Source organism: Eurytemora carolleeae, unplaced genomic scaffold (genome assembly GCF_000591075.1).
Source record: "Eurytemora carolleeae unplaced genomic scaffold, Eaff_2.0 scaffold1113, whole genome shotgun sequence".
NCBI lineage: Eukaryota > Metazoa > Arthropoda > Copepoda > Calanoida > Temoridae > Eurytemora > Eurytemora carolleeae.
The window spans coordinates 25,605-39,840 of NW_019402173.1; the positions used below are offsets into that span (position 1 = coordinate 25,605).

Here is a 14,236-nt window from a genome sequence, read left to right on the forward strand (position 1 = left end):
TTTTGATTTGAAAAGAATTCACTACATATGAGGCCCAATTAAGAAATTAAAAAATTTGTATTTTAAAAATGTTTTCACTTTCAGGTTAAAATATGTTGTTTTCTGTATCATCTTTATTAAGAAGCATCTTAATATTAAATATTTTAGCCCATGCAAGGAATAGGAATCTTATGATTTTATGAAAACAGCTTTTCTCATTTTGGAACAGTTATTAGAAATAAGTTCTTTTGTGTTATGTGGTTTCTCAACAAAAACTTGGAATTTTATTGATTATGAAAAAATTAAGGAATTGGGGGGGAATGACTTTCCCCTTACTCTTCCTTTTCAAGATTTTTGCTTATTTGTTTATAAATTTTGATTATTTTCCTTTAAAGCTCTATTTTATTACAAAATCTTAAGGTTCTATTCCCCTAGTGCTAGCTCACAAAGCAAAAGTATGATGGATGGGTTGAGAAGCCTACTCTCTGTTGTGCACTGGAGAAGTATTCCACCGTGGAGTTTAATCAACAGAAATAGAAACCCCAAATCTTTTGATCTTCCCATTAGCCGGAGTTTTAATGGATTCCAGCTTGAAGATGTTAAACATAATGGCAATAGGTCAAACTACAATAGCAGTCCACATGAAGAAAGTAACAGGTCAAATTACAATAATAACCAGCAAGTAGAAAGTAATTGGCAAAACTACAATAACAGTCCACATGAAGGAAGTAATAAGCCAGACTACAATAATAACCAGCATGAAGGAAGGCCAAACTACAGTAATAGACCACATGAAGGAATTAATAAGCCAAACTACAATAATAACCAACATGAAGGAAGTAATAGGCCAAACTACAATAACAGTCAGCAAGTAAAAAGTAATTGGCCAAACTTCAATAATAACCAGCATGAGGGAAGTAATAGGCCAAACTTCAATAATAACCAACATGAAGAAAGTAATAGGCCTAACTTCAATAATAGACCACATGAAGGAAGTAATAGACCAAACTACAATAATAACCAGCATGAGGGAAGTAATAGGCCAAACTTCAATAATAACCAACATGAAGAAAGTAATAGGCCTAACTTCAATAATAGACCACATGAAGGAAGTAATAGACCAAACTACAATAATAACCAAGTAATAGGCCTAACTTCAATAATAGACCACATGAAGGAAGTAATAGACCAAACTACAATAATAACCAGCATGAGGGAAGTAATAGACCAAACTACAATAATACACCACATGAAGGAAGTAATAGACCAAACTACAATAACAACCAGCATGAGGGAAGTAATAGACCAAACTACAATAATAGACCACATGAAGGAAGTAATAGACCAAACTACAATAATGACGTAGATAATAAACCATGCTACTCTGAACCCTGTTGTAACTGTAATGGAGAAGCATGGTTACCTTTATCAACAACATCAAGACCAGCAATAGGTTCTTCGACCAGGTCTACATCAGCTCCTTCTACCATATCATCATTATCATCAACTCCTTTTACAGGTTCAATGACAACTGCTTCTATGAATACAACATTATCAACTCCTTCCACAGAATCAACTACATCTTCTCCAACTGCTGCAGATCAATGCCAGTATGAAATCACAGCAAAGCAGTTCACTATCTCAGCCCCAACGAATGCCTTGTGTGAATACCTAATACTTCCAGGTTTAATTTTTATTTTTTTTTTGCAGTGCTTAGAAGCCATTTAATTTTAATGCAAATCCGTATCCGGATCCTGGATTCACACTGGAAAAAATGGTTCCGATCCGGTTATGGATTCATGTCATGAATATTTCTTTAAGATTTACAGATTTTTGAACAGAAGAAAATTTTTAAACTTTTTTTTTCTTTTCGTTATTCGTTACTTAACAAACCATTCAGAGATGGGGAAATTTTTGATAATCTCTCTTTTTTTGACAGTTTAGATTTGGGTTTTGAGAGCAAAAGATTTTTGTTTGCAGTTTTTGGTTGATATTATGCCCCTTAGATCCGGATCATAAGTACTATTTTTTATGACACAATCCGTTAGAGCTGCAATAACATTAAACATTTCAAAATGTCAAAACAAAAAAGCGTTACAACAAAAATTTGGCTCAATGTTAAATTTTGAAGCAGGTTTTCTTATTTTAAATGTAATTTCAAAAGATTTAAATGCTTTTCAGAACAATTTAATGACAACTCTTAAACTAATAATCTAACAAAACTGTTTGTAAAAAAATTTAATTTAAAAATTTCTCATGAAAATTATTGGAAAATTCCTTTCTAAAGGAATTATTATCCATCCGATCAAATGAAATTGAAATTCCTGGTTTTGAGAGGGATGAACTGTTCCAAATTATTAACCATCTAGCTGTGTTGTACTGTACCATTATGTTGTACATATTTCTTATGTGCCATTCTGTGTACGGAATAAATATATAATAATGATATTATCAAAGAAGAACGCAAAAAAACGAATTGCAAAATATATTTTTTCAATTACAGGATCTGGAGTATGTGAAGTTGAACTAGAGATTGAATTTATCCCAAAAAACCGTGCTGACTGCTGGCAGGAGTTGGTGGATATAGAAAACTATTTATTCTGTGGCGAAGAACCGAAAACAAAACGTAATTTTATTGATAGAGCAATTACTTTCAAGGTTACCCTCAAAGGATGAGACTTCAGAGACGACTTTACAGAATGCATACTGACTTTTATCTATTTTTATGATTCACTGCTCCCAGGAACTTCTTTCTTTGTCTGCCAAACAATTTATAAAGTCATTTAACGGCTTTATGTCAGGCCAGGGACTTAATCTAATCTTGAAATAATAATATTTTAAGAGTTTTGTGTGTCGTCTTTACAGTCTCATATTTTGTGGGTAACCCAGTATACACTTTTGTGTAGATGATACAGGGTGTCCCACGAAACATGACAGTTGGTGAATAGTTTAGAATGTCTTTTTCCATTATTTGTCAAGTTGTTTGATACTAAATATTAATAAAAATATTATATGGGAGTCATGTTATATTAAAATTGATTTCAAAGTAAAATATAATTAAGCAAAAGATTTGTTAAACTAAAAATAACTATTTATTAAATGTCATGTTTCGTGGGACACCCTGTATAATATTGCACCTTGGCTTTCTACTAAGCCTAAACTCACCAAAGAGAAATTTAAACTTTGAAGGCCCAGCATTCTTTTCCCTATTTTATGTAACCATTGTATTGATACACCGTTCACTGCACTACTTTTACTAAAAATAGTGTATTTTGTCAAGTACTATTAAAAGAAGATCTTAAAATTAAGATAGTGTTTCAAAAATTAAAAAAAAACCTCCACTTTGATGTTTAAATTAAATTAGCCACAACGAATGGAATTTAAATGGCGTCCTGAAAGTCATTAAGCATAACAATCTAAAGATAAACAATGGTTTTCTGCCTTAAATTTACCCTTTTGAGGGTTTATTAAATCCTTTGTCGTAGAATGAAAAAAACTTATCTCTGAACTCTCATCCGTGTGAGTTACTATGAACAACCAAACCTTTAAGTTCCATTTATTACCTGTAGAAAATTGTATAAATCAGAAAGGCTTAATGAATTGATTTTTTGCGTATTTAATTGATTGAATGATTGATTGATTGATTGATTGATTGATCTTCCACGTGTTTAGTGAGTTTAAGCCTACCCCTGGATAAGTATTGGAATATCAAGTACTCAAGAGAATCTGGTTTTCAAGGGTTCAGAAATATTCAAGGAACTCAGATACTTTGCGCAGACGCAGGTGTGTTATATGTACATTGTACAGGGTGTCCCACGATAAACATGACAGTTGGTGAATACTTTAAAATGTCTGCTTCCAGAATTGGTTAAAGGGACTGTAAATGAAAATGAAAGGGGGTATAGGTTGAAACTTAAGCCTTTCATGAGTTGATCGATACCTATAAGGGCAATATCTGATGTTCCTGTCTCGAGAAATTGGTATATACTGTGGCAAAGTTATCAAAAACTATTTATATCAGATTTGGCATAATAATCTAAGTCTTAAGCAGATCATATTCATCAAATACACAACCAATCTGAAAACTGCGATATCCCAGAAAAGCCTGAAAAACTCAGGTTTGTTCCTATTATAATTTGAATTTAACAATTTTTCATTTTTGACAGATATAATAGATTAATATAATTAATACGTCCGTATCACGTGACCAGAACTCCCACCAATGGCAGTGAATTATCATTTTTCCTTAACAGTCCTTTTAAGTTGTTAGATACCAACGAGGCTAATAAAAATATTACATGGTCGTAATATTGTATCAAATTTATTTCAAAGTAAACTATTTTTGGGTAAAAGATTTTTTACCAAGATATAAACTGCAAAATGACTGTAATATCTAATACATTATATGGAAAAAAAACATTCAAAACTATTCACCAACTGTCATGTTTCATGGGACACCAGCTGTGTCTCAACCCACAAATAACGCTTTTAAACTCTAGCCTCTCTTCTCAAATAATGGTAGGTCTAAGTATGTATTTATCAACACATAAAGCTATCAGACTCTATACTCTCTACCTACCAATGGTAGTTCAGTAAGTCTATATGTAACTAACTATATTTAAGTCTAAGGTATACAGGTAATGATTATAACGCAATATATATATACAGGTAGGTTCAGGTTTCCAAGATATGGGGGTTATTACAATATTTATTACATGCAAAATGAAAACATTGATATTATTTAATTATTTAATTTCATATAGAACTATTCTGAAGAAGAATTAAGTGAACATTAAACTCAAAATGTCTTCCTGTTAAAATTGCAATTCTTTGTTTACAAAATTTTAACCTTCCAATTCCTGGGCACAGATTACAAAGAAAAACCTTAAACATGACTCACTTATTAGTTTGGCTGTTTGATTTGTGTTTTCTTGTATGAGTCACTCTATTGCAGATTGCAGAAATAGAATTGGATTATATACAATTAGCATACAAACCATTCAATTGTAAATAAAATTTATGAACAGTGCTTGGAATCCGAAACCTTTGAAATATACGGATTCATGCATCGGTTTGAATTGTAAGCTGTTACAAAAATGCATCAGAAAAAACGGTTTGCTAAAAAAATTTTCATTCTAAAGGGCTATAATTGATTTCTAAATGAGATATTATTGAATGGTAAATCTAGTTGTTAAAGATCCAGATCTGGATTAATTTTTTTACAGGAGAGATCCAGGATCCGGATTCATTTTTTTACAGGAGAGATTCAGGATCCGGATCCTTTTTCTACAGGAGATATCCAGGATCCAGATCCATTTTTCTACAGGAGAGATTCAGAATCCGGATCCTTTTTCTACAGGAGAGATCCAGGATCCGGATCCTTTTCTACAGGAGAGATCCAGGATCCGGATCCTTTTTCTACAGGAGAGATCCAGGATCCGGATCCTTTTTCTACAGGAGAGATCCAGGATCCGTATCCTTTTTCTACAGGAGAGATCCAGGATCCGGATCCTTTTTCTACAGGAGAGATCCAGGATCCGGATCCATTTTTCTACAGGAGAGATCCAGGATCCGGATCCTTTTTCTACAGGAGAGATCCAGGATCCGGATCTTTTTTTCTACAGGAGAGATCCAGGATCCGGATCCTTTTTCTACAGGAGAGATCCAGGATCCGGAATCTTTTTTCTACAGGAGAGATTCAGGATCCGGATTTGCATCAAAATTAGATTGTTTCTAAGAACTGTTTTAGAGTGGTGATTGTAAAAACTAAAATTTTCTGAGAACAAATAAAATCATGACCAATCCTTTTAGGTTTGGAACATTTGGAATTTTAACTCAATTCATCTTATGAGAATTTTGAAACATTTTTTCCCCCCTAATGTCTTTGAATAATAGTTTTTCTATTACATTTATTCAATTCAAAAGTTTAAGAAAACATTTTTAGAGAAGAATTTCAATCTATCTTCATAAATATACTTTGCTTGTATGTCCGTTTGTATCCAATAAACGTCAAAACGGCTGAACCGATCGGGCCCAAATTTTATGAATACATGACCACGTCCACAGGGAAGGTTAATGGACATGCAAAATGGAAATAAAAAAATCCTTAAAAATATTTGGATTTTTTTTTTGAAAATTCGCCAAGTCAAGAAGAAAATTGTCCAAGATTTGAAAATAATTTAAAATGGCCCCGTTTCAAAACAACAGTTTAAATCTAAAATTATATACAAGAAATCCGAGTATTTTTCTACTCTAGGATATAAATTACTCCAATCTCTTTGCTACACTGATAACAAATATCTAAGAAGATTTTAAAATATTGACAAAACTTAGATTTAAGAGACTTTAAGTGTAATTTTTAAGTTAATTTCCATGCAAAGGTGGACCCTGGATGGACCCTGGATGGACCGGTGGCAATGCCCGATTCACAACAGTATCCTTTAAACCTTTGTCTGTTCAACGATGTGGAAAATATTGTCGTTTTTCTAGGATTTTAGTTTTAATTTTGATAATTCAAACATGTTTTCCTGCAGTAGAAATACACTGTTATACAGAAACCACAATTGAAGATAAACATTGATATCTAATTCATACTTGATAAGACAAAGCTTAAAGGGTATCATTGTTAATTGGACATTTGTACCTTTGCAGTAAGGGCAACTTGTAAACACTTACAGTCCCTTTAAGTTAAAACCTATACAAGGTTTTAATTATGAATGAAGTTCACTTTAATTTATCGAGATTTTCAAATTTTTAGGGTACACTGAAGATCCAGATTTTAGAACATTGCGACCAACAACCATTGACACAACAACAGAGTTCTTAACTTCAACAACTACCACAACTTCAACTACTGGTACTTTAACAACCACAACAACACCTACTAGTACTTTAACTATCACAACTGGAGTTTCAAGTACAACTTCTACTTCTGATGATTATTTGTATGACTATGAAAATGTTCCTACGCCTGCAAGATTTTAACTGTTTTTGTAAAAAGAAATATTGAACACTTTTAGATTTCGAATCATATATTACGGATAAACTTACAATTTCAACAATAAATGTTACAGAAGATGTTTTCTAAAAATAAATTTTGATCGGTGTATCTGTCCATAAGCATGTGAAGCATCCGTTGGAGTCGTAGGGGGTAGATACTCTTTTTCTTCAAGCAGTAGTTGTAGTTTCCTAAGGGGCAGCAGTTGTTATAATTTCCTCAGGGGCAGCAATAGGAATAATGGCATCTTCTGCAGTAGGTTCAGCCATACTTCCCATCATCTGGGTAACCTAGGAAGGAAAATATATGTTAATATGAAAAATATAAATGAATGCAGGAGCAAAGCAAATACGAATCTAGGCTTGGGAAAATATTGTGCAAATGGAAAAATTTGGGGATTCAAGGGAAATTACAGCATTTTCGGTTGTTGTTCAGTTTCAAAGGGAAATTGCAATTGCTCAAGAAGTCTAATGGTAACTGAGCCCCTTGCCTGATTATAATCTTGAATAAATTACTTACAGTATCAAGAATGTAGTTTCCACATCCATCCATAAAATTCTCATGGACGCAACGGAAGAAAGCGAGCTTCTGGAGATTCAACTCAATGGCGTAAAGCTGAAATTAAGATGATTCATGCAAAAAATGTAAACAGAAGAAAAATTAGGTTAATCTAGATTCCCAAGATAAGAAAGAACAAGAAAATAAAAAAACTAAAGACCTACCTCTTCAGGTGTAAGATCGATACTGCATTTTTCTTCAGAGCTTGAACTGTCTCCAGCCCCCTGGAAAGCTGTATCTGCTCCAAATTCATTTGAAGAAAAGACATTCTCTAGAGTTGCTTCCATTGATCTGCAATGAAATGTTTTAATAATAATACAAATCAGAGAATGGGCAATATGCCCTACCCACAAACCTATAATTGAAACGCTTTATTTTCAATAAATAAATAAAGATATAATGCCTGTTCATGCAAAGGGGAAGGGTGTCTTGAATTGACAGTGCTAGTGCAGGGGGCAGAGTATTGATATCAGCCATCATAGCCTCAGTATCAATTTGCTCCTCAGCATCCAACCATCCAGTCTATATTCACATATTGATTAAATCAAGGAAGGGATTAGGAAAAAGGATGAAAAAACTTACGGAGGAGAGAACGCAAGCTTTTGCATCCCAGACATCTTGGAAGAAAGTTCCAATCATCTCCATGTTGATGGTACATTCATTCTTCTCTGCGGATCCTAATTAATAGAAACTCATAAGCTTTCTGACCACATAGAGATCAGAAATAATTAACTCACCTTTGCCCTTTCCTTTGCCCTTGCCCTTGCCCTTTCCTTTGCGTCTGAAAATTGTCAAATCAATAAAAAAGTTGGCTATGGGATTGATTGATTAATTAAATATTTAAAGCTATGATTGATTGATTAATTAAATGTCTAAAGCTATGATTGATTGATTGATTCCTTCTGGTTTCGGGGGCAGGAGCTGCAGCACATTGGGTGTGAGCCTTTTCCAGCTTGTCTCCGAGTTCTGAAATATTTAGAATCTTAAAATTCTAAAACTAAAACTAGCTGTTTCAAAATGGCATCAAATACAAAAAAATCAGACATCCCACTTCCCATCCTTTCATTTTATTAATGTACAACTGTATTTTGTACAATTAGCCGTCCAATCCTAATACGCCCTATTCTGTACAGTACACATTCAATATTTTGACCCTGCACGACCATTATTTGTTGTTGTTTGCTTGTCTGGGTTTCTACCTGTGTTGTATGAGCACATAGCAGCCATCATCTTAGGGTCAAGGCAGAGGGGGTTTTCTTGAGCTTGAGGGGCACCACCTTCAGGCGTTGTCTATTGTCATATTTCAAATATCAAATTTCATAAGTCATATATCAAACTATTGTCATATTTTTTATCATTCTTTTGAATATCAGAGTCCAAGTTTAAAGAATTTGAACCGCGATTATGAACTGCCAAAAATCGGTTCTAATTGAGCACTGGCTCAAATCTCTAAACACTTATTGAAATTTCAGCTGAACCATACCATGTTTGAACGGCGTCTCATGTTTAAACTGCGTCTAGATGCAGTTCAAATTCTTTAAATTCGGCTTCAGGTTTCTTAAATTTAAGGTCACTGAAAAATACAACGCATTTTGAAAAATGTTGACTTTGAAAGAAGTAATGCCAGAACCAATGATAAAATAGGAAAGTACAGTTTTCTCTTTAAAAACTTTATTACATTTTATATAATTTATGCTAATCATGTGAAATCACTGAATGAATTAAAATTTATAAGTTCATTAATAGTATGAGAAAACAATATATCAAAATATTTACCCCTTGGGCGGCAACAGAGGCAACAAATAGGAAAACTGCGATTTTCATCATTCTAAAATTAGAAATAAATTTAGGTTTAAAAATCCAAACTATCATGTTTTGTTCTTACTAAAAAAGTTTAAAAATCGGTTTCAAATTTTTTTTAAGAAAGTCCCGCAATTGCATGCAAGGCTAAGCTCCATGATAAAATTTAATTTTTAATTTTTATCGTTTTTCCCTTCATTTTTAAGAAATTTGTACAATGTAACAAATGAGAGAAAATGGAATGATTGATCTTCTTCTATCCTTCCTTCAGTTATGAAATCGAATTATTTCTGAATTAAGATAATATCAATTCAACTTGAAAATTGAAAATTCGTAAAAAGTAAAAATGAAGATAAAAGTTGTCTAAAACTTTTCTTGCTATTAATATATATATAGAAAATATCAAATATGTTGCTGACAATAAAGATAATGCATTAGAAATTTATCCGACTATTGTGTACGCCTGTAAAACTGTATTTTGACATCATTGGTTATTTTAGTTGCTTGATCATCATTAAAACCTTAGTTAATTAACACAATTGTGAATTTTTTGTTCTATATGTTAACTAAAATTGATAATATGAATTTATATTTCAAAATTTATTTAATCATTTGTTGGATATGAGGATCATCTGGTAAAATAAAGCTGAATTTGTGATAAGGTTCCAACTCTCTTTTGTATCAAAAATAACCAATAATTGTTAGTGAAAATTTGAGATGTTGTCAAATATTATTAGCTAAGCCTTTGGAAAATATAGATTGTCTGTACTTCAAATGATTCTCCGCAAAAAATATCGACTACAAAAACATAAATGTTAAATTTTCTTCTAATAAAATCTTTTCAGGAAAATGAAACATATTCTACCGCGGAACCCTGCCTGTATAGATATTTAATAAGGGGTTACTTTTAATATCAAAGCTTTAAAAAGATTTTCCAAATTCTTTAAAAGTAATATTTAATACAGAACTTGATTCATTTTTAAAATTTTTATTTTAAATTTTGAAGAAGTTTTTATAAAAGATAATTATAAACTTGATTTATGAATGACAATTATTTTGCAGAAGGGAAAGAAAGATTTTATTACTCTTATTAAAAAAAAAATAAGTAAAGAAAAGTTTTTGATTTTAAGATTTAAATATTTAAACTATTCTGCTTAATATTAATGCTTACCTGTAGTTAAAGATTGCTACTAGATACCTTCTACCTTCTTCCAATAACCTTATATACCCAGGACCCACACAGCTGCAAATATATATTTATATTGAAATATGTATATACTGGTATTAACTCTTTTGTATAGAATAATTGCCTGAATTCAGACCAATACCGCATAATGCATTCAATCTAATATTTCTAAATTCAAGCTTTAAAAATGTATAATTGAAGTCGTGTCTTTTTTTGAAAATATATATATATGTATGTGTATTTAAACTGGAATGTCGTCCCAAAAAGTTATGTTTTGAGAAGTTTTGGATAAATATTTTTGTAAAATAGAAACCGACCTTGTAGTTTCATGAAAACTTAAATATTATTTTGATTTTTTTGTAACAAATATAAATCATTAAATTCTGATAAATTTGGCGGAATTTTGAATATGATAGATTCTATATTAATTTTTGCTACTAATGTAGATAATTTGATTAAATTTATAAACTGAAAAAGGATTTGAGTCTTTGATTTTCAAATCCTTATATCTTTACAACCCAACATGTCGTAGACCTTTGATATTTCAAACTATGTATTTTGCTAGTTCAAATAATCTAAGTTTAAAATATCAAAAGTTTACAAAATCAGGTTACAAAAATATTAGGATTTATGCAATTAGATAGATAAATAGATAGATAGATAGATATATAGATAGATAAATAGATAGATAGATAAATGGATAGATAGATAGATAGATAGATAGATAGATAGATAGATAGATAGATAGATAGATAGATGGATAGATAGATAGATAGATAGATCGATCGATAGATAGATAGATAGATAGATAGATAGATAGATAGATAGATAGATAGATAGATAGATAGATAGATAGATAGATAGATAGATAGATAGATAGATAGTCAATGCTAGCGTAACACAGCTTTCCGTGATTTGTTTAAAAAGTTTAGTTTTGTCTCTATGCAACAATGAAAATATATATATACGTAACCCCGGACCACATAACCCTAACCTTACCAGTATACTAGTTATACCTTAAATATAATAGTTAATATACAAATTATATATAATTCAAAATATTAGAAATATAAGACATTTTTTTCTCAAGAACTCTCCAAAAAAGAGAGTCATGATTCAAAACATATAAGATTTAAATCTTACGTAAAATTCTCTATAGCTTGACGTGTTCTGTTTGTAACATTCACTTTAGCTTGATGTGATCTGTTTGTAACATTCACTTTAACTTGACGTATTCTGTTTGTAACATTCACTTTAGCTTGAAGTGTTCTGTTTGTAACATTCACTTTAGCTTGACGTATTCTGTTTGTAACATTCACTTTAGCTTGACGTGTTCTGTTTGTAACATTCACTTTAGCTTGACGTGTTCTGTTTGTAACATTCACTTTAGCTTGACGTATTCTGTTTGTAACATTCACTTTAGCTTGAAGTGTTCTGTTTGTAACATTCACTTTAGCTTGAAGTGTTCTGTTTGTAACATTCACTTTAGCTTGACATGTTCTGTTTGTAACATTCACTTTAGCTTGACGTGTTCTGTTTGTAACATTCACTTTAGCTTGACGTATTCTGTTTGTAACATTCACTTTAGCTTGACATGTTCTGTTTGTAAAATTTGAAGTGTTCTGTTTGTAACATTCACTTTAGCTTGACGTGTTCTGTTTGTAACATTCACTTTAGCTTGACGTGTTCTGTTTGTAACATTCACTTTAGCTTGAAGTGTTCTGTTTGTAACATTCACTTTAGCTTGAAGTGATCTGTTTGTAACATTCACTTTACCTTGATGTGATCTGTTTGTAACATTCACTTTTGTTTGTAAAATTCACTTTAGCTTGTCTTGTTTTGTTTGTAACATTCTCTTTAGCTTGATGTGATCTGTTTGTAACATTCACTTTAGCTTGACGTATTCTGTTTGTAACATTCACATCAGCTTGACGTGTTCTGTTTGTAACATCAAACATTTAGAGATGAGGAACTTTTTGTTTAACATTATAAACAGAATTTGTGAGATCTTCGTAACATTATGTTTGTAATTTGGAACAAAAAGTTAAGGGTTTTCTAACATAATATCGTTCGTTGACGTTCAGTCAAGCTAACGTATTTTTCCATCCAAATACCGTTTCCTTTTTATCTAATAATTTAAAGATTTGGCCATGGATTAATCAAAATAAAAGATAGGACACTAGATGTCGTCTTTTTAAGATATTAAAGTATTTCGTTCTCAATAACCCTGAGGCGGAAGCCCAAAGGAGTTACGCGTAGTCGGCGTAGGTCAGGCTCTCTCTCTGTATAATTACAAGACAGAAAGAGAGTCTCTTCTCTTTGGGCTTTTGCATCAGGGTAATTGTGAAAGAAATACTGATAAATCTAGAAAAGACGACATCTCAAGCTCTAGCTGATTGGTAAAGAAGCTGTTCTTGTACTTTTCTGTGACCTTAGATTTAAAAGGAGTATGTCCGATTTACAGTGGTAGTCTGGTCATTTTTATCTGATTTACAGTGGTAGTGTGGTCATTTTTATCCGATTTACAGTGGTAGTCTGGTCATTTTTATCCGATTTACAGTGGTAGTCTGGTCATTTTTATCTGATTTATGATGTGGAAGATATCGTCGTATTTATCTGATTTAAAGTGTGGAAGATATCGTCGTATTTATCTGATTTATGATGTGGAAGGTATCGGCGTATTTATCTGATTTATGATGTGGAAGATATCGGCGTATTTATCTGATTTATGATGTGAAGATATCGTCGTATTTATCTGAATTATGATGTGGAAGATATCGTCGTATTTATCTGATTTATAGTGTAGAAGATATCGTCGTATTTATCTGATTTATGATGTTGTAAAAACTAAAATTTTCTGAGAACAAATAAAATCATGACCAATCCTTTTAGGTTTGGAACATTTGGAATTTTAACTCAATTCATCTTATGAGAATTTTGAAACATTTTTTCCCCCCTAATGTCTTTGAATAATAGTTTTTCTATTACATTTATTCAATTCAAAAGTTTAAGAAAACATTTTTAGAGAAGAATTTCAATCTATCTTCATAAATATACTTTGCTTGTATGTCCGTTTGTATCCAATAAACGTCAAAACGGCTGAACCGATCGGGCCCAAATTTTATGAATACATGACCACGTCCACAGGGAAGGTTAATGGACATGCAAAATGGAAATAAAAAAATCCTTAAAAATATTTGGATTTTTTTTTTGAAAATTCGCCAAGTCAAGAAGAAAATTGTCCAAGATTTGAAAATAATTTAAAATGGCCCCGTTTCAAAACAACAGTTTAAATCTAAAATTATATACAAGAAATCCGAGTATTTTTCTACTCTAGGATATAAATTACTCCAATCTCTTTGCTACACTGATAACAAATATCTAAGAAGATTTTAAAATATTGACAAAACTTAGATTTAAGAGACTTTAAGTGTAATTTTTAAGTTAATTTCCATGCAAAGGTGGACCCTGGATGGACCCTGGATGGACCGGTGGCAATGCCCGATTCACAACAGTATCCTTTAAACCTTTGTCTGTTCAACGATGTGGAAAATATTGTCGTTTTTCTAGGATTTTAGTTTTAATTTTGANTAATAATAATAATAATAATAATAATAATAATAAAAATAATAATAATAATAATAATAATAATAATAATAATAATAATAATAATAATAATTTCTAGAATTACGCCCCCTGGAGTAATCTGTATAGTG

The 14,236-nt window shown here is 31.6% G+C and overlaps 2 protein-coding genes across 4 annotated transcripts; one reads left to right on the forward strand and one right to left on the reverse strand.

Annotated features, from left to right (window-relative positions):
- The first annotated feature begins 82 nt into the window (after positions 1-82).
- On the forward strand, positions 83-7,099 carry LOC111718101 (integumentary mucin C.1). Of its 3 annotated transcripts, none has more exons than XM_023493596.1 (6): positions 83-157; positions 415-1,059; positions 1,128-1,663; positions 2,483-2,605; positions 3,652-3,762; positions 6,737-7,099. In XM_023493596.1, exons 1-6 carry the CDS (start codon positions 93-95, stop codon positions 6,961-6,963), a joined length of 1,707 nt encoding a protein of 568 aa, XP_023349364.1. In that variant the 5' UTR covers positions 83-92; the 3' UTR covers positions 6,964-7,099. The 3 variants fall into 3 exon arrangements, with proteins under 3 accessions (XP_023349364.1, XP_023349366.1, XP_023349367.1); XM_023493598.1 differs by having other exon boundaries at positions 415-942; XM_023493599.1 differs by lacking the exon at positions 83-157 and having other exon boundaries at positions 563-636; positions 1,499-1,663.
- LOC111718103 (uncharacterized) lies at positions 6,993-10,561 on the reverse strand. Its single transcript, XM_023493602.1, has 10 exons — positions 10,506-10,561; positions 9,311-9,362; positions 8,734-8,824; positions 8,434-8,500; positions 8,272-8,315; positions 8,117-8,211; positions 7,938-8,056; positions 7,699-7,825; positions 7,496-7,591; positions 6,993-7,266 (listed from the first exon to the last, which is right to left on the reverse strand). Exons 2-10 carry the CDS (start codon positions 9,359-9,361, stop codon positions 7,168-7,170), a joined length of 789 nt encoding a protein of 262 aa, XP_023349370.1. The 5' UTR covers position 9,362; positions 10,506-10,561; the 3' UTR covers positions 6,993-7,167.
- Between the last annotated feature and the right edge of the window lie 3,675 nt (positions 10,562-14,236).

What these genes read in the sequence shown, in the direction of transcription:
- LOC111718101 (XM_023493596.1), top strand. Translation starts at nt 93, where the DNA reads ATGTTGTTTTCTGTATCATCTTTATTAAGAAGCATCTTAATATTAAAT. An exon ending in AATATTTTAGCCCATGCAAG is followed by an intron (nt 158 to 414) that starts GAATAGGAATCT and finishes CTATTCCCCTAG; the next exon opens with TGCTAGCTCACAAAGCAAAA. An exon ending in GATACTTTGCGCAGACGCAG is followed by an intron (nt 3,763 to 6,736) that starts GTGTGTTATATG and finishes TCAAATTTTTAG; the next exon opens with GGTACACTGAAGATCCAGAT.
- LOC111718103 (XM_023493602.1), bottom strand. Translation starts at nt 9,361, where the DNA reads ATGATGAAAATCGCAGTTTTCCTATTTGTTGCCTCTGTTGCCGCCCAA. An exon ending in AAGCTTGCGTTCTCTCCTCC is followed by an intron (nt 8,057 to 8,116) that starts GTAAGTTTTTTC and finishes ATGTGAATATAG; the next exon opens with ACTGGATGGTTGGATGCTGA. An exon ending in GAAACTACATTCTTGATACT is followed by an intron (nt 7,267 to 7,495) that starts GTAAGTAATTTA and finishes TTTCCTTCCTAG; the next exon opens with GTTACCCAGATGATGGGAAG.